The sequence below is a fragment of the Carica papaya genome, chromosome 4 (assembly GCF_054855325.1).
Source record: "Carica papaya isolate Zhongbai chromosome 4, ASM5485532v1, whole genome shotgun sequence".
Lineage (NCBI taxonomy): Eukaryota > Viridiplantae > Streptophyta > Magnoliopsida > Brassicales > Caricaceae > Carica > Carica papaya.
Genome location: NC_142312.1, coordinates 20032030 through 20053876, shown reverse-complemented (window position 1 = coordinate 20053876; position 21847 = coordinate 20032030). Strand labels below are relative to the sequence as shown.

General features: G+C 34.7%; 2 protein-coding genes across 4 annotated transcripts in view; one reads left to right on the top strand and one right to left on the bottom strand.

Moving 5' to 3' along the window:
- Positions 1-11099, bottom strand: part of LOC110810873 (pleckstrin homology (PH) domain-containing protein) — a 141886-nt gene extending 130787 nt beyond the window's left edge. Inside the window, exons 1-10 of one of the 3 annotated variants that reach the window (XM_088218073.1) lie at positions 10765-11099; positions 4782-4885; positions 4164-4298; positions 4024-4074; positions 2394-2488; positions 2197-2314; positions 1250-1351; positions 952-1140; positions 721-881; positions 7-177 (exon numbers count right to left, since the gene is read on the bottom strand). In XM_088218073.1, coding sequence (XP_088074199.1) covers positions 7-177; positions 721-881; positions 952-1140; positions 1250-1351; positions 2197-2314; positions 2394-2488; positions 4024-4074; positions 4164-4298; positions 4782-4885; positions 10765-10861 — 1223 coding nt within the window. In that variant the 5' untranslated portion in view covers positions 10862-11099. Of the gene's footprint in view, positions 1-6; positions 178-438; positions 586-720; positions 882-951; positions 1141-1249; positions 1352-2196; positions 2315-2393; positions 2489-4023; positions 4075-4163; positions 4299-4781; positions 4886-10764 lie in introns of those variants that run through there. The other 2 variants (XM_088218072.1, XM_088218074.1) reach the window with 2 other exon arrangements.
- Positions 11100-21035: 9936 nt separating this feature from the next.
- Positions 21036-21847, top strand: part of LOC110810867 (glycine-rich protein) — a 28302-nt gene continuing 27490 nt past the window's right edge. The window contains exon 1 of the mRNA XM_088218071.1: positions 21036-21535. Coding sequence (XP_088074197.1) covers positions 21172-21535 — 364 coding nt within the window. The 5' untranslated portion in view covers positions 21036-21171. The remainder of the gene's footprint in view (positions 21536-21847) is intronic.

Genomic DNA, 21847 nt, shown 5'->3' with positions numbered 1-21847 from the left:
AATTACCTCCACTGTAGTATGACTTCGATATCAAGCTCGCGATCAAGTTCTTCAATCTCTTTGTTGTCATCAATTACTTGTCGGTTGATGTCAGACTTAAGCAATGACGCATAAAGAGAAATGTATCTCTTACGTAACCTAGCATACTTCAGAACCTGATCCCATGATAACCTTCCACTGGCAAACAAAAAATTCTTAGAAAGTGCAAAATAGAATCATATATTCTTAGAAAGTGCAAAATAGAATCATATATTCTTAGAAAGTGCAAAATAGAATCATATTCGACATGTCAAACATTTTCCAAAAAAAGTATCAAAAAGGATAACCAAGCCTTCCATCTCTACCCAAACTATCCACTTAGTTTCTTCAAAATTATCATAAGCACAAAATACTTAGTAATCTCAATTCAATATATGCCATTTTTTGTAGGTGGCTTACCGGTCTGCAGGCTAGCCTATACAATGAAGAGCGACCCTGACCCTCATCCCCTTATCCCCTATAATCTTCAAGATGGCTAGATTCAATCCCAAGTCTTTGATCATTTAAAGCTTTATACCAGCACAACTATGTACGCACAGCACAATTTCCACATACAATATGTAACTTTCCAACATGGTTGAGGTTTATAAGTTTTCTCTGCAAGGGTTGACCTTTTTTATGCAAACAGCTTGATGAATCAGAGCAAAAAGGACATAAAAAGAAAATTATATAGTTCAATACCTTCCCTTCTTCATCTGGTCAGAAACAGCTTTATAAGCATATTTCCACCAAGATCTTGGATCAGATTTTACTGAAACATATGGACGATAATGTGCATACTTCAAGCGCTGGTTGAAGGCTGCAAAATTATCTGCTGATTTCAGAACATCCCTATACCCATCCTGCAAACAAGAAAGTGCTTAGATTTCCGTAAGCCCATAACCAAAATCTACTAAATTTAAAGATCATAACCTTTGATAGACATAGTGTCACGTCATCCAAGTTCACTAGCACTTTCTGTAAGGGCTGACCATTATCAGCAGATTCACCTGACCGCATCTTAGTGTACTTTGCATTTCCAGTAATTGGTTGCAAAACATATGCATGTCTCCTTGTTAAATGATCGGCAGGCTTACCACCCTCCGTACCAAATTTGAAGAGCTGAAGATCAACAGGTACTAAATAATGATAACATGGTGATAAAAGATAACTAAATAGATCAAACAAGAGCATATGCTACGTGAACCAACGCCATGGAGGATACCAATACCTGAACCCATTCAGAAGGAAGCAAATCTTCCCATGCCTTCTCGATATGCCATGGAGATATATCAGAATCCAGATAAAGGGCAAGCTCATTAAGTTCAACAGACTGCAATGCATAAGGAATTGTAAATAGCCAAATTCCCATATGAACAAAAGCATAAGGAAATATAAAAATCCCAAGTTTTATTTCTTGCTTAACCAATCGTTTTATTCTCTGCTACATTTAGAAAAATAATTCATTCCACAAGGACTTGAAGCATGCTAACTATTCAGAAGTGTTGACATATAATTTGGGACCTTGAGGATCATGAAAATTAAGAATTTCAGTAATCATAAAGTCCCTGAAGTTTTTCGTTTTTGCTTTTCCAGCTAGAAGTTAAATAAAATATTATACATCGTGAAATTTACCAGATACCGATAAACATGTGAATCTAGCATGAAAAAAATCTATGACAAAGAAACCACTCTTATTGTAGTATTATCAGCAATTAAAGTGAAACTTGAAGAGTATAAAGCAACAGAGTATTGGAAACCATTAATCATGGGAACATAATGGCAGCGGTGTAGTGCTAGAATATAATGTTTGCGGTGCTAGCTATATAGCATCACAGTGACCCTAGCAGAGAATAATTACTGTGGCATCAGTTGCCACTTATTGCAGAGGTAGCAACTGCCATGGTATTCCTGTAAACAGTAGAAAGAGCAGCAACAACATTAGGTTTGATGCTGCTGAAGCTGGTATTTTTGTTTTTCTTTTTTTTTTTTTTTGGAGGAACAGGAGAAGGTGGTAGTTGAGTCCAATTGAAGAGTCAAAAAACCTCATGTACTATTTCAGTAAGCCCCTAGATGATAAGCCTGTAAAAGTAGTCCTGAGCATTTCATCAAACATCAGAAGCTTGTTTGCTTTAGATAGACATCAATTAAATATTTATTTCATATGAGGACAGGAACCTTTTGTATACGATCTAGTGCACCACCAGTAACAAAAGTCTCCTTCCCGCTATCATCAACAGTCACAGCTGAGAGTTTCTGCAGGGTTACACCAGCAGCAAATGGGTGCCCAGAATTGCTGCAAGGAAGAATTCTTAAGTGGTTAACAAAAATCAAGAAAATATCAAGATCGATAAGTTGTAAGTTCTTTTCTTTACCTCTCAAGATCCTCATATCGTATGTGGATATTTGAAATTGAAAGCTTCAAGTTCCCAATAATAGTGTTGATAAGGGACCCCAGCCAAGACTTATTCTTCCAAGACACAAAAACAGATTAATGTAAGTCATATAATTACTGTATCACAATGGCACAATATATAAATTAGCAAGACTATTGTACAAAGTACCCTCTCATATTATTCCTCTCTAAACCTAGTTTCACACATAGTATGAAAACACGATTTTGTTAAGAAGAAAAAAAACCTAAACCAGTGATAGCAAAGCAATCTGGACTTAACAGCCACTGGGATCCCAGGGGATATAGGTCTCTAGCCAATTTTACATGTGGGATCCCCTAGTCCCCATGCAGAATTGATAGCTCTTGGGATCCCTTGGCTACATCATGATTGGTTTGGAAAGAGAGGAATAGAATAGCTTCTAAAATGTATCATCTTCTTTGGTAGAGTTAGAAAGTTTAGTTCATCCTATATAGCTTTATAATGATGATTTTAGAAAATTTAAAGATTCAACAGAATGGGTCTGTGAGATTCTATTGTGACAATAAATCAACTATTAATATCCCTCAAAATCCAGAGTAACATGACAGCACAATGCATATTGAAGTAAACAGACATTTCATCATGGATAAACTAGATAATGGATTGATATGCACTCCATATACACCTACTGCTTTGCAACTTGCAGACGTATTGACTAAAGAATTAAGTAATCTTAGTATTATTATCGAGTTGGGAATAGATAATATCTATTTACTAACTTGAGGGTGAGTGTTGAGAAGTGTAAAATATATTAAAGTAGGGTAAAGGAGATACTAGCAACATAACCCTCTCATTGTAATAAAGTCTATTCCCTATCTTGCTCATGTAAACTTGTATGAACAGGTCCTTCATATTTCAATAATAGAAACTCTTCCTCCCCAAATCAGCTTTGTGATTGAACAGCAATCATGGACATTAGCTCTAATATCATGTTGTAGATAACTATAAAATCAAAAGAGTACCTTTCTACGTATTTCTTATAAGGACATTTACAGTATATATACAAGGTTTATATTCATTAAAAAATTAGTTATAAACTGTTACAATAACCAAGGAACTCATACATTAATCTCAAAGATATCTAAAATATAAAAGGAAGCAAATATCATGAATGTTCTAGAGAAAACATGGCAGTATTATGATAGTCAGCAGAAACCATAAAATTAAAACAACAAGGCGTCCCAGTCCCTTTGCAAAATACCCAAAGAGACATCCTTAAAGGAACCACGAGCTTGGTCCACAAAGAAGCAAAGAAAACCAATTTAACCATAAGAAAAGACAATGGGAGTAAAAATCCTTGAAAAGTCAAGCATTAAATTCCAAAGACAACACCCACAACCCAGCAAAAGAGCTCCTCTGCAAAATACCCGACCCACCTTTTTTGGATTACTTGCCTTAAGGGACATAGAAAGGAAATACTTGTGGGGTTTGGGTGACAACCCAAGTAAAACCAAATATATCAAAAAGCATTACCCAATAAATATGGGTGTTCAGGTATCAAAAATTGAAACCGCATATCAACAATATAATACTAATCAGTCTAAACCTCAAAGGATTTTGTTAATCATACCATTTCCGACTTCAATTGTTGAGCTTTTTCCAACAGCTTCATTTCCATCTCCTGTACTCCGCAAATAAATAAATAATTCACTTTCCAACCATACTAAAAGGAAAATTATATCAAAATAGATATGCCACATTATGTCTTACCCGTATTCGGATTTTCTTAGCCTCCTGGACAGCATCCTCACTACATCCTTCCACCTGCGTTGCAGGTTCAGCTAACAGGAAAATGCGATCAAGATAAACTAAAACTGGATCCTGTCCAAGCCTGCTCCATGGTACCTGACATTCCAATATATGGCCAAGATTTTAGAAGAAGGCATATTTTCTCAAAAGTCAGGACTAATACATGGCAACTCAACATGCCCTCAAAAACTGTATTGCTCTTCTAAAAAATTGATTTATGCATATACTGCAGGAGACCATATGCATCCTTCTAGTGATTTAAATGAAAGAGAGAGAGAAATAGCATAAATCAACTCGAACCCTTGCCCAGTTGCCCTCCGACTCTAACTCTAACACAGTCACCAAAGGATATCAACAAAAACTTAAAAAGAAGCAGCAAAAATGATCTCCTGCAGTAAAGATGATCTTATACTTCTATGTTAACTTTTTCACTATAATATACAAGATAACCATGGTTAAAACTACATCAATTGAAAAAGATATAAAATTCGTAAGAAATTTGGAGAAATTTTCTGCATTTAAATGCTTTTAGAAATAAACAGACGAACATATATTTAGCCAACAGTTTATGCCCCTGACCTTGAGTTTCACTGAACCTAGAAATCCAGCTTTAACCTTCACAGGCAACTTTAAAGCATTAAGTGCCTCTGGCTTCAATTGCATATTTGTTAACTCCACATCACCTGTTTCAGAGGTTGCAAAATGGGTCAAGAAAACCAATAATAGTATCCAGCATTTCATTAAAACTTGAGTATTTGCATAGAAATTTCTTATGATGGATCAACAACTGGTCCATGACTGTTATCCAGGATTCCACGTCGGATAGAATGAGGCGGGACCATTTTGTACTTTTTACTAAAACAGAATTATGGAACTAATACAGTATTACCATCATAACTAGTACATTTTAGCAAAAATATAATACGCAAAAAATAGAGAGAGAGAGAGAGAGCGAAGAGGATAGGCACATAGAGACAGAAACTTCGAGAATAAGAGGCTGGTTTTCATTCAAAACATGAGCATTCAAATTCAAAATACAAGGTATTTATACCCTCATGGCCATACTAACCAAATGGATCTGCATATGTTATTCTGTTAATGCATCTGTTTTCTGTTTATTTTTCTGTTACTTATCTCATAAGTATCCCCTAACAAACTACCCACATATAAGTAGCCCCCCTCCTCCCTCTTAAGATCCCTTGTCATCAAGGGAAAAATGAGGGGATTTGTCTTGAATGTGTGTAGCATCTTCTAAGGTTGGCTGAATACTATCGGAACTTTGAATGATGAGCTGCACGAACAGCAAATTCTGCCTTTTGATGAGCTTTTTGTCTAGAATGACGATAGGATAACGACCTTGTGTGTCAGCATTGATATGTTCAACTTGCAAGGGGACTAAAGCTGGAGCCTTAGACATGAAAAACAGGGTGGTACTGACTACTTGGTGGCAGCTGAACCTTGTACACAACCTGCCCAACTCTGGCCAGAATCAAAAAAGGACCTTTATAACCAAATCCCAATTCTCTGAAGTTCGAAAATTTCTGGCCAAACAGAGCTAATAAAATTAGGATCTCGATCATAAACAATAAGATTCAGGACAACCATGCCATTTGAAAATGGCATTTAGGAACAGTTTAGCTACTGTGTTACCGTTGAACGGATGTGCAAGTGCGTAGAAATGGGCATATTTGGTTAAACAGTCCACCACTACCCAGATAGAGTCCTTCCCAAAATACTTAGGCAGCCCTTCAATAAAATCCATGGAAAATGCAGACCAAAGGGTCAAGGGAACGGGAAGGGGCTGTAGGAGACCTGGGTAGGCAGCTAAGTCGGATTTTCACCTTTGGCGCACATCACATTATCTAACAAAGTTTCTGAGCTCCATGTCTTTTCAGAAAAGGAATAAAACTTACCCTTGAAAGTTGCTTGACTGCCCAAATGACCTGCAGCTGGCTTCTCGTGGAATTCCGGGATAATACGTCATCTCAACTGGGGGTCATTGTCTACCATTTTTTTTACTTTCCTCCTTAAAATCCCATTCTACAAAGTGAAAAGTGAGCTACTGTCTGGAGCTTGCCCCAGCTGTTTCCCTAACACCTGAATGCCTGAATCCTGTTGTCAACTTTGTTTGACAGCCTACCATAGAGTAAAAATAGTAAAAGAAACTTGGAGCTGCATTACCTGAAGAGAAGGCTGCTTAGAAGGGGTGTCTACAACAGTATTATCTTTGCCCTTTTTGTACTCGACTTGATACCGAAACCCATGAGTTTGGAAAGCCATCTCAGCTGAGTGGTTGTCACCATTCGTTATCCCAATAAATATTTTAAGCTGCGATCATCTTTCTGGATAATAAACTTGCCTCCCATCAATATTTGTAAATTTTTGTACATGGATGGGCAGCCCCTTGGTGCCAATATTAATATATACCATACACCTTTTATTTCAAAAAAAAAATAACTTGTGTCCCACCAAATAATGTTGCCACTTAGACACAGCAAACACGACAATCATTAACTCCTCATACACAGAGAGCAGTAAATTTCAACTGGTGAAGGGTTGGTTGATGAAAGCAATAGGACACTCCTGTGTCATAATAGCTCCCACGCCATCCTGAGAAGCATCCGTCTAAACGAAGGAAACATTAGAATCTACCAAGGCGAAAGCAGGAACTATAACGAGCTTATTTTTCAATTCCTGAAAAGCTTGAAGAGCTTCCGAGCTCCACTAGATCTGTCCCTCCTTCGGCACACACGTAAGAGGTCAGGCTATCAAACCATAATGTTGAATAAAGCACCCACAGTAGCCTGTTAACCCAAGGAACCTTCTCGACTGCTTTGGGGTTTTCTGATTGCCTCCAATCTTGCACGGCTTGCACCTTCTTTGGGTCTGCAACAACCCCTTGGCTAGAAATTATATGACCAAGGTACTCTATCGTGAAGCTACAAAAAATGCATTTACTTCGCTTGACAAACAGTTGGCTCTGCCTCAACATATCAAAAAACTGTTGCAAGTGGTTAGTGAGCTCAAAAATAGTAAAACTTTATTAAATGTCATCGAAAAATACAATTACAAATTTACGAAGTCAAGGTTTGAAAACATGATTGATAAGAGCTTGAAATGTTGAGGGGGCACTAGTGAGCCCGAATAGCATCACTAAGAACACATAGCGTCCCTCATGAGTACGAAAAGTAATCTTCTGCGAACCTCTCTGTCATGCTTATCTGGCGGTACTCCGAACGCAAGTCCAGCGTTTAAAATACAAATGATCCACCAATTCATCCAACAACTCTTCAATGAACAGAATTGTGCGCTTATCTTTCACCGTCCACTTATTAAGTCCCATAGTCAATATACATCCGCCAAGAGCCATCCTTCTTCTTGACTAACACAATAGGGGAGGAAAACGGATTCTGACTATGTCTTATAACACCCAAGTCCAAAAGTTCATTTACCATCTCCTCAATTATGTCCTTCTGTTCTTTAGAATGCTTATATGGCCGGATATTAATGGTTTTTGTGGGGTTAGAGAACTAGGTCTTATGGTCATGGCTTCAGTGAGGAGGTAAGGTCATAGAAGCATCAAAGACAACTTGGAATTGAGTGAGTATGTTCTGAAAACGCTAATTCAAGTGTTGTTGTTCGGGCTCCAAGGTGAGAGTCGTAAGATACTCCACAATTGCCTTACACTTCTTTCCTTAAGATTTTTATCTTTTTTTTTTAGATAAAAAGTGTGAATATGTATTAACAAGATACCAAGGGAGCACCACCTATGTACAAAAATTTACAATTGTGTTAGTGTATCAATGACATCTCCAAAATTCTCATCTCTAATAATATCATGCCCTAACAAAATAGACCCAAAATAGTAAAACCATCTATCTCTCAATCTATGACTCTCTACCTCTTTACTCTCAAATACTCTATAGTTCCTCTCCTTCCATAGGACCCAAAAAATGGTCAATGAAATTAACTTTACAAACTCTCTCTTTTTACATAACCCATCCCAAGCCCAAATTTCCTCTTTGACCGACCCCGCAATGACCCAATTAATTCCCAAAAGACCATAAATCATGCACCACAAATCATAAGTTGTAAGACACCACAAAAGGATGTGGTTGCAAGATTCCACTGCATTCATCCATAAGGAACACCTGTTTACCATAATCTGTCCTCTTGCCATCAGCTTATCAATAGTCAAGATATATTCTCAGCTAGGCTCCCAAGCAAAAAAAGGGATTCCAGGAGGCACCTTAGATTTCCAAATTTGATGATCCAAAAAGTTGTGATTCATATTCTGCCAGTTCATACAATATGTTTATAGTAAGATTTAACCGATAATTCTTCATTATGTTTCAATTTCCACAGGATCTAGTTCGAACCGAAGTTAACCTGTTGTGAAGCCAGTAATTGCAATAGAGGTTCACACTCACTAACTTCCCAATCATTCAGGTTTCTAATAACATTTACCATCCATTCAGTGTTTCTAGTTAGATTTTCATCATTTTAAGAGAAGAAATTTATTGAATCTTCATCTCCTTTTCTCCTTCTAGTCTGATCCACTTGTCATCCTTCCACAACATCACAGTCAATTGCTTAAAATTCCAAATTATGCCATTTAGATTGGTTAGTCCCTGCATCCCTATAACCACCTATATGCATCCCAAGGGAACCACTGAGAAGGTTGTCATGTAGCTTTCTCCTTGCATCAGCCACTGCACATCTTTACAATAATGTTTACACTCAATGGTGTGTCCACTTGCTACTTCAATCCACATTGAGTTCGTCGTGGTAACTGGAAAAAGCCAGTTCTCTAGCACCTTTGCCTCTTAAGAAATTATGGCTACTTCCTGAGTCGATGATTCCTTCTTCCCACCACCCCTGTCACCCTCATCGAATATGTTGAGTTCTCTAGTTTAGTTATGCTAGCATACACTGAAATCTGCAAGGGTAGATCCCTCCTCTTCATTAGACCCTTCTCCTACCTCTTCAGAAAGCTCATTCTCCTCTTCTTCCTCTTTCCCTTCCTGCATAGTGACCATCAATAACTTCTTGTTTTGCACGTGTGTCCTATGTGGTACTTTTCATCACAAAAGTAGCACTGTTCCTTTGCTCTCTTATCTTCCAATTGTTATGGGTTAAGTTTCACAGTTTTGGGTGTTTGGAGTAGGTTGCAATTGCTAGCCACTCATAGGTGGTATGGTTTGAGTTGTGTTGGTTAAAATATTATGAGTTGGAATAGCTCTTGGAGGGTTTGATTTGGTTCTGCATAGTAGGCAAGAAAGTGTTTCCAATTTTGTTCAAAGTATGTTTATAAGGTACATAGGCAATGATTTTGCTCGATTGGTTAGGGAAAATTTGGTGGTTCTTTGTAAGTTATGGGAAACTATAAGTAAGGTTGCGAGCTGATATACATTGTTGGTAAGACCTCTTGAAGTTTGGCAAGATTGTACGCTTGTTAAAGAGAAGTGGGGTAATGAGCTCGCACCAGAGCTCTAAGTTCAACCTTTAAGTCTCGTAATGAATAAGCTTATTTGGTATTCGTTAGTGAGAGTTACGCGACTTACCGATATGTTGAATTGTCTAAAATAAGCTTGGAGGGACTCTTCTTGCTCGCCCGTTGTCAGCTCTGCCATAGGGTCTGAGTAAGTTGTTTCCCTAAAGATGATCTCCAAACTTTCCACATCTTCTTCCCGCGTTGGCCACCTGTCACTTCTATTTCTCATCAATGTCCACTGCCACTCCAAAGCCCAATCTCCCAGATGCAGCAACACCAACTTCACCTTCAGCTCAGGATTGGTTTTATCAATTTCAAAGTAACGCTCTGCCTTGTAAACCCATCCTCTGAAGTGATCGCCGTCGGACCACAAGAAATCCAATTTGAAGTGGATTCCTTCATATTCTTCCTCATCTTCTTTCCAAATCACGTTCTTCCCCTCTTGATCGGATTGCTCCTGTTCTGCTGATCCCTCATTTCCAGAGGTCCAATGATTAACCAGAATACCAAGAAGCTGGTTCACCTCCCTTAATTCATGTTTTATCTCACCGAAATCTCGTTTTAAACCTTCCATTTCACTATTGAGTTTTTTTCTCAATATCTCCCATTTTTCCTCCATCTTCTTCGACTTCTGAGCACGAGTATTGTCGAAGACTCCTATTGCCACTGAACCGACTCTAATACCACTAATACATAGAAAATACAGATAGAGACAGAAGAGGCTAGACACACACACACACACACACAGACTTCGAGAATAAGAGGTTTATTTTCATTCAAAACATGAGCACTCAAATTCAAAATACAAGGTACCAGCCTCATGCCCATACTAACCGAATGGAACTGCATCTATCATTCTATTAGTGTATTTGTTCTGTTTATTTTTCTGCTATTTATCTCATAAGTATCCCCTAGCAAAATACCACATATCAGAATATAATATTTTCGGTAAGGTTCTTTTTTCAGCTAGTAAGTTCTCCTAAATTGAACTTGAAATCAAAGCCCTGGCCACAAAAAGACATAGCAAAAACAGAACAAAGAAGGAGAAGTCGAAAGAGAATACTTAACCTTGCCAGACGCTGATCTTCAGAGCTTCTTTATTGAGCCCCCTAACGTAGTTTCCAAGATACCTCTGGAGCAAATACGCTACCTGATCCTCCAACATCTTCGCGCTCCTTTCCTCGTCTGCACAGCTATCAGAAACTCCACGTTGATTACGAAAACACCATAGCAGAATAAGAAGAGAAACGAAGAGAAGGAAACTAATATAGAAAAATCAAATACAACTTCATCAACTCTGCGAATCGTGGGGTTTAAAGAACAGATCACACTCTTCCCCCAGAACACGCTAGGCGTATTGGCCGCATGAATGGCACGTGCTTCGAGTAATAATCATATGCGGGACTCCACGTTAGCCTCCATGGACTCTCGGGGATGATTCATCTGATTAACCTAATTTACCTGATTCACCGGACACAACGTCGTTGATCAAGTTGACTTTTGGCAAATTACATAAATGCCACTGTACGATAAAGTCACTTCAGTTGTACACTTCCCGCGTAAATCTTGGATTACAAGCTAGCACGTTCAATCCCGATGTTACGTGCACCGCTAATCCGCTAATCTCTTGTGGTCACACAACATTTTTTTCGGGTAATAATGATTAATGTTCAATGTATTTTATTATAAGCATAGAAATTTTATTTGAAAAATTAAATAAAAATACAAAATATAAAGTAAAATGATTTCCTCATACCTTTATTAATTGTGGGAATATTTATTTAGGTAACAAATATTTTAAAATATTATTTTAAAAATTATTTTTCACAATATATATTTTATGGTTTTCAATTATATTTTAAAAAACTAACAATATAAGGGGGATTATGATTGGCTGTAAAATAATTTAAAGAAAAATATGTAGTAAGAAAAGTCAATTTGGTACTCTATCATAAAATGATAGACTATTTAAGGTAGTAAGTTTTGAAGTTTAATATCTTCAATGTGCATAAATAATTGAACACTCATGCAGAATCACTCAAAAGCATAGCAACTTCTTTGATTCTCTCATATAAAAAAACAATCACTACCACGATTAAGGAACGAAGGGTCTCACCGATCCCTTCGAGAAATAACATAGTCACAGAGCCTTCAAAAGGAAAGGATAAAGGAGTAGGTGTTGTGTAGCTACAGTAACAAGGGATGTTCATCCAAATTCCACTAAGTGAATTACCACCCATGATGTATGTCTAGAATGTTATAGGATGAACATTAACGAACATGTTTAATTAAATAAGTAAATAGAAGATTTTCGGCAATTCTTAGCACCATTAGTTATTTGGTATGCTCATATAGGTTATTGATAACCACATGTATTGCATCTTATTTTATATTTCATTTTGATTTAGTTGCTAAATTCTTTCAAGAATGTAATGAACTCAAAAATAGATTACATTTTTTCATTCACCAAATTATAAAACTACAAGATGTCCCGTAGAACTATTACATGGTAAATATATCAATCATATCGTAAAAACTATTATAAGCATTAAAGAGGATAGATGAATATTTTCAGTTATGGTGAATCTATCAATCACATCGTGAAAACAAAAATAAGCATTAAAAAAATAGATATAACTATTTTTAGTTATTTTTTATTGTCATTATGGATGTTATAATTTTATAGAATTATTCATGACTAAATGCATTTATTAGAAGATGTAAGCCAACATGGAAAAAGATTGTCTTTAATTTTTATTTATAGCCATAAAAAGGTGAAAACAAAAGAACTTGTTTTCTCTAAAGCTTGAAATACATATTGAATAAACTAAGTTAAGTACATTTGGAGAATAATGATTGCGTGTCCTATATAACTTTTTCTTTATATTACATTATATAACTTTTGCATATAATGTGTAAATATCTTATTGAGTAAACATTAATTTTGTGTCATTATATAAACGAGATTATTGGTATATGTTTTAAATTAACAGAATTGAATTACTAGTTTTAACATTCAAAGTTTTTATCAAAATTTTTAAAAAAACTTACACTAATTAAAGATTTTAGTGAAGAAGATTTAATGAACTTTCTACACTAATTTTTATTTTATATATGTTTATTATAAGCATGGAAAAAGTTCCGCTTATTAAACTCAATTGAGTAAGTCACTACTTAGTAAAAACATAAAATTAATATTTTATTAATTAATATATCAATAAGATATGTTTAATGATGTGATTTTAAGAATAATAAGATTTCTACTACATTTTAGTAACGTGGTGACTATCGTGCTTTGGAGTTTTTTTTTTAATTCATCTAAATTTAACAAAATTCTTTTACTCACATACATTTAAGTGCAAGTAAAATCACTAATAGGTCAAGATATCAACTCATCTAGATACATCCATTGGATTTTCTCATATGAATAATGTATCAAACACTTTCTAGAAAAATTGATAGAAGAATTATAAGTTTTCCTCGTGAAGATGAGTTTGCTTCTCCCCTTAAAATAGCTTGTACCAATTCACTATATGTTTCTACTCGATATTTTTTAGAATAATAAATTTATAATAATCTTCTTGTTAAGTTGGAACAAAAAAAATATATCCATAAATAAATAAAGAAATAAATAATTACTATTATATAATTAACATATGTATGCAATAATATTAAAATATATATCAAATTAACTTGTCTAATAGTATTACTTAAATAATATATATAGATATGAAATAATATTAAGTCTATATAAAGGATAGGGGAGATGGTTACACATTTATACATACATATGTAATATATGTGACACCTAGGCCCGGAACTTTCGTTCGGGATAATTTTTTCAATTTATAAAAATATATACATAAATAGTTAATTTTTTATTTTAATTTAATTTTTGTTAAATTTTTAAGAAACAATGAATTAGGGACAAAGTTAAAAATAATTTTAGAAAAAAAAATGAATGAAATTGTGAATAAATGAGGTATTTTTGAAATAAAATTTAAAAATAAAAGGTAAAATCGCAAAAAAAAAAAGAAGTTTCGCCACGTGGGACGACCCGGTCAATAGCCTCGACAAGTTAGAACGCGTTGTGTGGCAAATATGTTGACATTGGCTCAACGCGGGAGGCCACATGGGCGATCCGCGTGCCTGGACGATCCGACTGCCCATATCACATCCCCCACGCATGAACGGCTCAGATGCATTTCCTGTTTAGGCCCGATTGGACGAATGAGATTGATCGCGATGGACGGTCCAAATTCACCCACACAATTAGCCTAAACAGGCAACGATCGTACGGTTCTCCCCCTTCTACGTCGACGCGAGTGAACGAGCAGGATCAGAGAGAAGAGAGGTATTTAGATTTCTCTTTAGTCGGCCCCGAAACCCTAGTCGACACCCAGCCGGAGAAAAAGAAGAAGGAGGGCAACTGGAGGGAAGCCTAGCCGTCGGAGGGATGCCTGTTGTCATCGCCGCCGCACCCGAGCCACCGCTAACGCCCGAGAGAGGTAAAATTTTCTTATTTCTGTTTACAATTCGATCTCGAGTCTTCCTATGGCCATATCGAAGCCAAATGGCCGATGGGAGAGCAAAAAATAATAGCAAAGCCCACCCGAGTTACCGCAGCCAAAAATTTAAAACCCTCTTCGATGACCCCCCTATCGTTTCCTGTTTTGTGTGATTTTTTTACAATTGTGTTCTTTGTCTTTTTCTGGTGCAGGTTAGCTGAAAGAGAACTTCGATAGCGAAGGAGGACCGGCAGAGGCACCACACCTAGAGACATTTCGTCGATAGGGTTTCAATTTTTTTTCCACCCAACCGAGGCTTCCTAACTTGGTTTTCAAAGGTTTACGTACAAAACTGGCGAAAATAAGACAAAAAATGCCTAAACCTGCCAGACCAAGGTGAACCGCCGCCGTGGCCGGTGGAGTCGGCGCTAGAGCATGATGGGGTCGCCGTGATCCTAAAATTGGTCGTAAATGTTTTAAAACTTCTATTTTTGCCTTTTGAGATATTTTCGGATACGTGATAGTTGTTTTAATTTCTACATGAAAAATTCAGGAAACCCAAGAACCGCGCAATAGAAAATACGGTATTTTGGATACCAATCCGATGTAAGAATCTCTCACCATTTTTTCTGTTACGGTAAATTGAAGTTTAATAATAAAAAATGTTGTATTTTGTAAAAATTAAAAAATTCTAAAATTAATTACAGGTTACTGATGGAACCGGAATCGATCAGTGTATATTTGTCATAGTTTACTGCTTATTTTCTCCTATACTGCATAAAATTCTTACTATTATATCGTATGCATTAAATTGTTAGTTTTAATTGTTTTCTCAGTTATTTAGTTTACTTAACTGTATAGTCCTAATTTGTTTGTTTGTTTTGGTAATGAATATCCCAATTATGTTTTCTTTATTTACGTACTGTCTTTTTGCATGACTTTTTGTTGATTTGTAAATATGCGATGTTGAAATGTAATTGGTATTTGATTAATGTTGTGAATCTATATATGAAAGGCTTATTGGGTACCATTGGAAAGGGTGAACGGACTCAGTACATAAGGAAAACCCCACCGTAGATATCATCTAAGTCGAATGAGGCTAAGAAGTTCCATATCGAAAAGGTTTGGGAGATATGGTTCACCCTCCTATCGGACATAATATCGAGGCCTTGATATGTTTGGCACCTATTACCGGACGAGGTATAGAGATGATCGGTTAATTGACAATTTGGTTACTGGGTTCACACGTAGGGGGACATCCTTGTAGACCCCCATAGGTACCAATAAGCAGGTAAAAGGGTAAGTCACTATTATTGCTCACTTGGATATGATATCATAATGTTATTTGAGTTATTATTTTTGTAGGTCAATTTTGGGAGCTCATAACAGTAAGTATGGAATAAACCATTTTTATATTAAATGAATTTACCTAAACTAATGGCTCTATTACTTGTTTTATAAATTTTACTAACATTCAAATTTCTGTTTCAGTGATTCGTGTAATATTCTTACTAGGTTAATGTAGTTCATCCTCCCTATTTAACCATTTCAGACCAAGAAAATCAAGATTCAGATCCTTAACAGCAGGAGGGTTGCAGTAAAGCTTACCTCCCAGACCCCATCAAAGTTATCAGTAGAGGTTAACCCCGTAGGATTTTAGTTTCATTTCTTTTTCTATTATTTTAATTTCCTTAAAAGGGAGATTCTGTAGCAAACTTACTGTATAATAAATGTAACCCCTAAATTATTATTTGTTTCCGCCATTACAATATATATTCTTTTCCTTAAGGGTTCGGGCCTTTACAGTTGGTATCAAAGCCTAATTTCTCGGAACTATTCCTTACACAAAGACCAAATCACAACAATACAACCTGCCACTCAACCTTTTCTTCTGAAATATAGGTACAAGGATATACAAAGAGGAAGAACCCCACTAAACCAAGCAGTTAGGGATGGTCTTTTCGAGAGAATGTCGATCAACTCTTCGAGAGGCTGGAGAGACTTATCTTCACCCGCTGGCTCGGAAAGAGATGAGGGAGTTCTTTGACTCTCCCCCACTACCACAGTATGAGCAACTCTTGCAACGACAAAATCCAGTACCACCCCGATACAATCTTGCACCTCCACCATAACATTCGGCACCACCACAGTACGATCTGGTGCTCCCACCATACAATTAGGTGCTGCCGTAGGGCCACCCGATCCCTCTTCAGTAAAACCCAGTCCCTTTTCTACGAGACCCAGTTCTACCAATGATGGACCCATGCTACATTTAGAGGTATAAGAGACTAAACAAATCTATCTTTATAGGGGCATCCTTATATGAAGAAGTCTAATATCAGTTACTAGAGATAAAGAAAGCCTTCGCAACTCTTAGGGTGGTTCTCGAATAGAAGGTTGTACTTTCCACCTATATGCTCGTGGGTGAAGCAGTTGATGGTGCCAATTGAAGTAAACCACCCTGCCCATCCCAATCACTTTGGAACAATTTCTGGTAGCCTTCAATGCATAGTATATTCTAAAGCACCTCCAGTATTTGAAGGAAATAAAGTTTGCACACTTGGTTCAGGGGAGATGACAATGTTCGAGTATCTCTGAAAGTTCCAGGAGTTGGGCCGGTATACTTCTAATAGTATAATGGATGAAGGTAGGAAGGCAAAAAAGTTTGAGTGGGGCCTCCGTTCTGAGATGAGGCAACAATTGTATGTATTCGAGCTCAAAACCTATTCAACAGTCCTAGCTAAGGCACAACTCATAGAGAGGAACCTCCGCATTTTTTCTCAATAAGTGAAAAATTCAAGACCCCTAGTTCCACACTGCAGTCGAACACCTACTGCAGCGACTCAGAAAAATAAGGGACTTAGGCTTGTAACTCAAGCTCCTACTCAGGCTCTGGTAGTAAGATGCGCTAGGATTTGCCAGCACTGTGGTAATAATCATGATGACCGACCCTACGATCGCTTCAACAATACCTGCTGCATATATGGAAGTGCCCAGCACCAATCGAGAGAGAAATCACGAAATTAGAATCAAACCAGACCTCCCACCCAAGACAGAACTTACACACTCATGTAACAAGATACTGAAGACAAACCAAAAGTGATACAAGATACGTACATTATCTGTAATCATCTTGTAAATAATTTGATTAATAGTGGTGCATCTCATTCTTTTGTCTCATATGCTTTTGTAAAAATTTGAATGTGTTACCTAAAAAGTTTGATTCTGTACTGTTTGTGTCTATTATTGGAGAAGTCATATACAAATCTTGCATCGTAAAATAGCAGATAGGATATTGAGTGTAAACTTGATAGCAATAGACACAGGAGATTTCGATGTAATTTTAGGAATGAACTAGTTAGTAGCGTATCACGCCACCATATACTATTTCCATAAGAAGCTTGTATTCAATCTTTCTAATGAAGAGTCATTCACAAATTAATAAAAGTTTTAGATAATATTCTCTCACGACATTTACATTGTTTATATGACAATTTAACTCGTTTGTCTTTTCTATATTAGGCAAATCTAAGAAAAAAGTTTGTATTTAAGAGATCTTTGTGATCCAAAAATTTTCAGATGTATTTTCTGATAAACTACCCAGACTGCTAGTGGATATGGAAGTTAAGTTTACCATAGTTCTTCAGTCTGACTTCTAACCCATCTCGGATGTATCACAACTTGCACTAGTGGATTATTTGGATATGTTGGTTCCTTTATGTTTCCATCTACAAACTCCAACTTATTATTGATTTAAAGGACGTGCTTCATTGATCCGGACTAAGTATAATAGTTACTTTTATCTAGCAATTGACTTATGAGTAATGCACTAGAACTATTGTTATTGGCAACGTAATCCATATTGTTGGGATGTAAGGGGTCGAGAATATCTCCACTTGACACGAAGGGCTCTTTAAGAAGACAACAACTTGTCATATGGTTTGAGTTCTCGTTATCAACATGGCTTTGATACCATGTAATAACTCCATATAATAGAATACTGAAGTAGATCTTCACATATATATTTTTTTTAAAAGTAAAAATGAAAAGAAAGAAGTAAACACAAGAAACAACACAAGAGTGACAACAAGATGATGATATAGCCTCTAATGTTTCCTATCTCGATTTTCTTTTTATTTCTTTTTCTCTATTATTCTAACAACAACGAATAAGACTATTTGTACCTACGATAAGGTGTATCTACTCCTCACATATACATTATTTTGTTAAAACCTAAACGAATTTACATACACATGCATACACAATAAACTATCCTGATTTTACTGCAAACTCATCATAAACATTACAAGTTTTTGGCCTTGGCCCATGGACTTATGCTGTCCATGCTTTAACATAAAGGGATATGCTAGGATTTTGGTGTGCTACTTATATCTATATATGTAAAACATTAGTCTTTTCATTTCATATTCTTATATCATGCATATACAAATTATCTTTATGTACATTCATTGATTCTTCATTCATTTATTATCCATATTGTTATATACATTCAATTCACACTCATTTAATGCAAGCATCTAATTAATTTATTTACATAAATATTTTTATTTGGTGATGTAACTTACCATTGATTAGTTTAGAAGATAAGATTCATAAACAATGAACATATTATTATCTTAATTCTGTTAATCTCCTTAAAATTATTAAATTACTTATAAGATTGATAAATTACTAAGTTTATTAAAATAATTGGGCTTAGCTTAAGTATGTAAATTAAGCCTAATTAAATAATAAACTTTGTCTCATTAGTTAATTAATTATTTTATTATTGACTAATTAAATAATAAATTGAAAAAAAATTACAAGTTTTGATGTTTAGAAATGCCCCCACTTCAGGATATTATCAATAGCCAATCGAAGGCGAAGGAAAGAAAGGTACCTTTAGGCACGCAACTGCTGAAGTATTTTTTTATTTTCTTCTATTTTTTTTTAGAGAATGTCTTCAAATATTTAAAATTAATTCAAATTAAATTTAGTTTTAATAAAATTAATGATTTATTTTTTTTTTCTATTTATTCTATAAATACCCACTCGATTTGTAAAGAGGTGTTGGATTGTTGAAACCTCTAAAATTATTATAAAGATCTTTTATTTTCTTAAAAATATTTTATCGTAAAAGTACTGACGAAGAAATATGACTCTTACTATCGAAAAAAAAACTTTGTAAAAGAAAAAATTTACTTTCATTTTAAATTTTTTTTGCTCTCTTCTCCAAAAAAACTCACTTTAAATGTTGATGCAAACCTCAACTTATAAATAACCTCTATTTATAAATGTGGTTTGGGTTAGGGTTAATTTAAAAAACCTTGCAATAAATTTGATGGTGATATTTGTCAATCTTTTTTTGGTTCCACAATTTAATTACAGTTGTATTTAATTAAAATGTGACCCATGCAAAAATATTTTACAAAAATATAATAAATATATATTATTAATTCTATATTTTTTTATTAATTATAGATTACTTATTTATGTAATATATAAATTAAAAATAAAATTTTCACCGTGAGTAAAAATAATAAATAATTTTAAAAAATACATGTTAATTAATTTTTTAAAAAATTAGAATTTAATAATAGAAATGTGAAAGCTATATAAAAATATGTTGTTTATAGGTCAGAAAAATCATGCATTAAGCTATGATGATGTCTAGTTAGTATGTATTAGCCTTATAGTTCTTTTTCTTTTTCTCTCAAATTTTAAAGGACATGCTTTTTGGTTTGCATATGACTGTAATGTATAGCTTCACTTGGTTAATTTATGTGGCAAGTAAAACATAATATAATAAATATATCATTACCTTCATAAAAAAATTATTCTTTAAAGGCAAAAACAATTAATTCACATGCATGCATATCTTAAATTAAATTTGAAAATAATTGATTACATGCATGTGATATAAAATTAATTTTAAAAATAATTTAGTTAAACGCATGTCAAATAATTGATTTAAATGCATGTAATTACAATTAATTTTAAATTATATTTATAAAAAAATTATTTAAGTACATGTATTAGCTTAATTTTGAATATAATTAATTTATGTTCATATACTAATTAATATTTAAGATGGCGTGGCTTGATGTGGTAAAACTACCGCTAAGCTTTGTATACCAGATTTGTATTCTATACGATGCATGAAATATAATTTATAATTATACCAAAATGAAATAAATAAAATTATATAGAACTAAAAATTTATGATGAAAATATAAAAAAAATTGTTAAACCTTAATTTTAATGAAAAATCTGTAGGATAAGTAAGACATATATAAAAAATAAGTGATAAAAATTTTATATGGTACATAATTCTAAAGATTATAATTAACTAAAAATTACTCCTATAGTAATATCATCATGCTTATATTCTATTTTTATATTCTAAAATAAATAAATATTACATATTATTACATTAAATGAACTGATTACTATCTATATTATCATATTAATTTTATTTTCATATATATATATATAAATTACTTCTATATTTTAAAATTTTAAACATATAGTTATTATATTTATTATCATATTAAATATAAAATAATTTTAAAACATAAAAAACTAATGTATGTTAGTTTTCGATTTTACTTATCCATATATATATATATAAGTAGATAAATAGAAAAGATTTTAAAGAAATAAAGCAATTTTTCAAAAAATAGAAAAAAAAAATGCAATTTACTCTTATTTTTTTATTGGGCTAAGATTCATCATAAATAACCTAAGGGCCCAACTAACGAGTCAACTCAGCTGAGTGAAATCCTCCAACTCGCCAGTTCATTGATTTCCTTTTCCCCAGTAGTCTTTTCGTCGCCTTTATAAATCGATGCTTGATGGTACCGCAATAACTGGTTTGATGGAATCCCATCAGAAAACCCGACACTGACCGAGGCAAATATTTGGTCGTTTCAGCGAGAACCAGAAGACGGATTTATCCAAAGGAGACATGGATCTGTTTGGTGAAGAATATGATAATGACAATCGTGAGCAAGATGATGGATCCCGCGAATCCTCTTCCTCTCCGTCAAGATCATCATCCTCAGCCGCTTCATCTTCGTCATCTTCTTCGTCTACCTCCTCATCTGCGGCGTCTTCATCCAACGCCAGTGACGGGAGGAGCAGCAGTGCGAGTGGAAGCGGAAGCAGTGGAGGGGAAGAGGAAGATAATGGAGAAGAAGCAGAGAGTTACAATAATGATAACAATAATCTTTCTAACAATAAGGGTTTTAATGGGGTAGAGAGAGATCTTTTTGGGTCTGATAATGAAGATTATTGTAAAACCCCTGCTATTAGCCCTTTCTCTACTCCTGGTAAAATTTTTTATTATTGTTATTCTGTTAAATTCATACTCCTCCATTTTAATCAATTAGGTTAATGTCAGAGTATTTCATCTTTCAAAAAAAATGTGCGGAAGTATTTTAGTTAGGGTTTTGTTTCTTTCTCTTTTGATTGTGATTGCTTCTGCATATTAGTCTTTAATATCTTTAAGTGCAGTATTTTAGCACCCCCACTGAATTTCTAACTGTGAGAATTCAGTTCTCAGTTTGAGATTAGGGATTTACAATGGTTATGTTCTTATTACATATAAGAAAAATAATATAAAAATAAGAACAATGACTTCA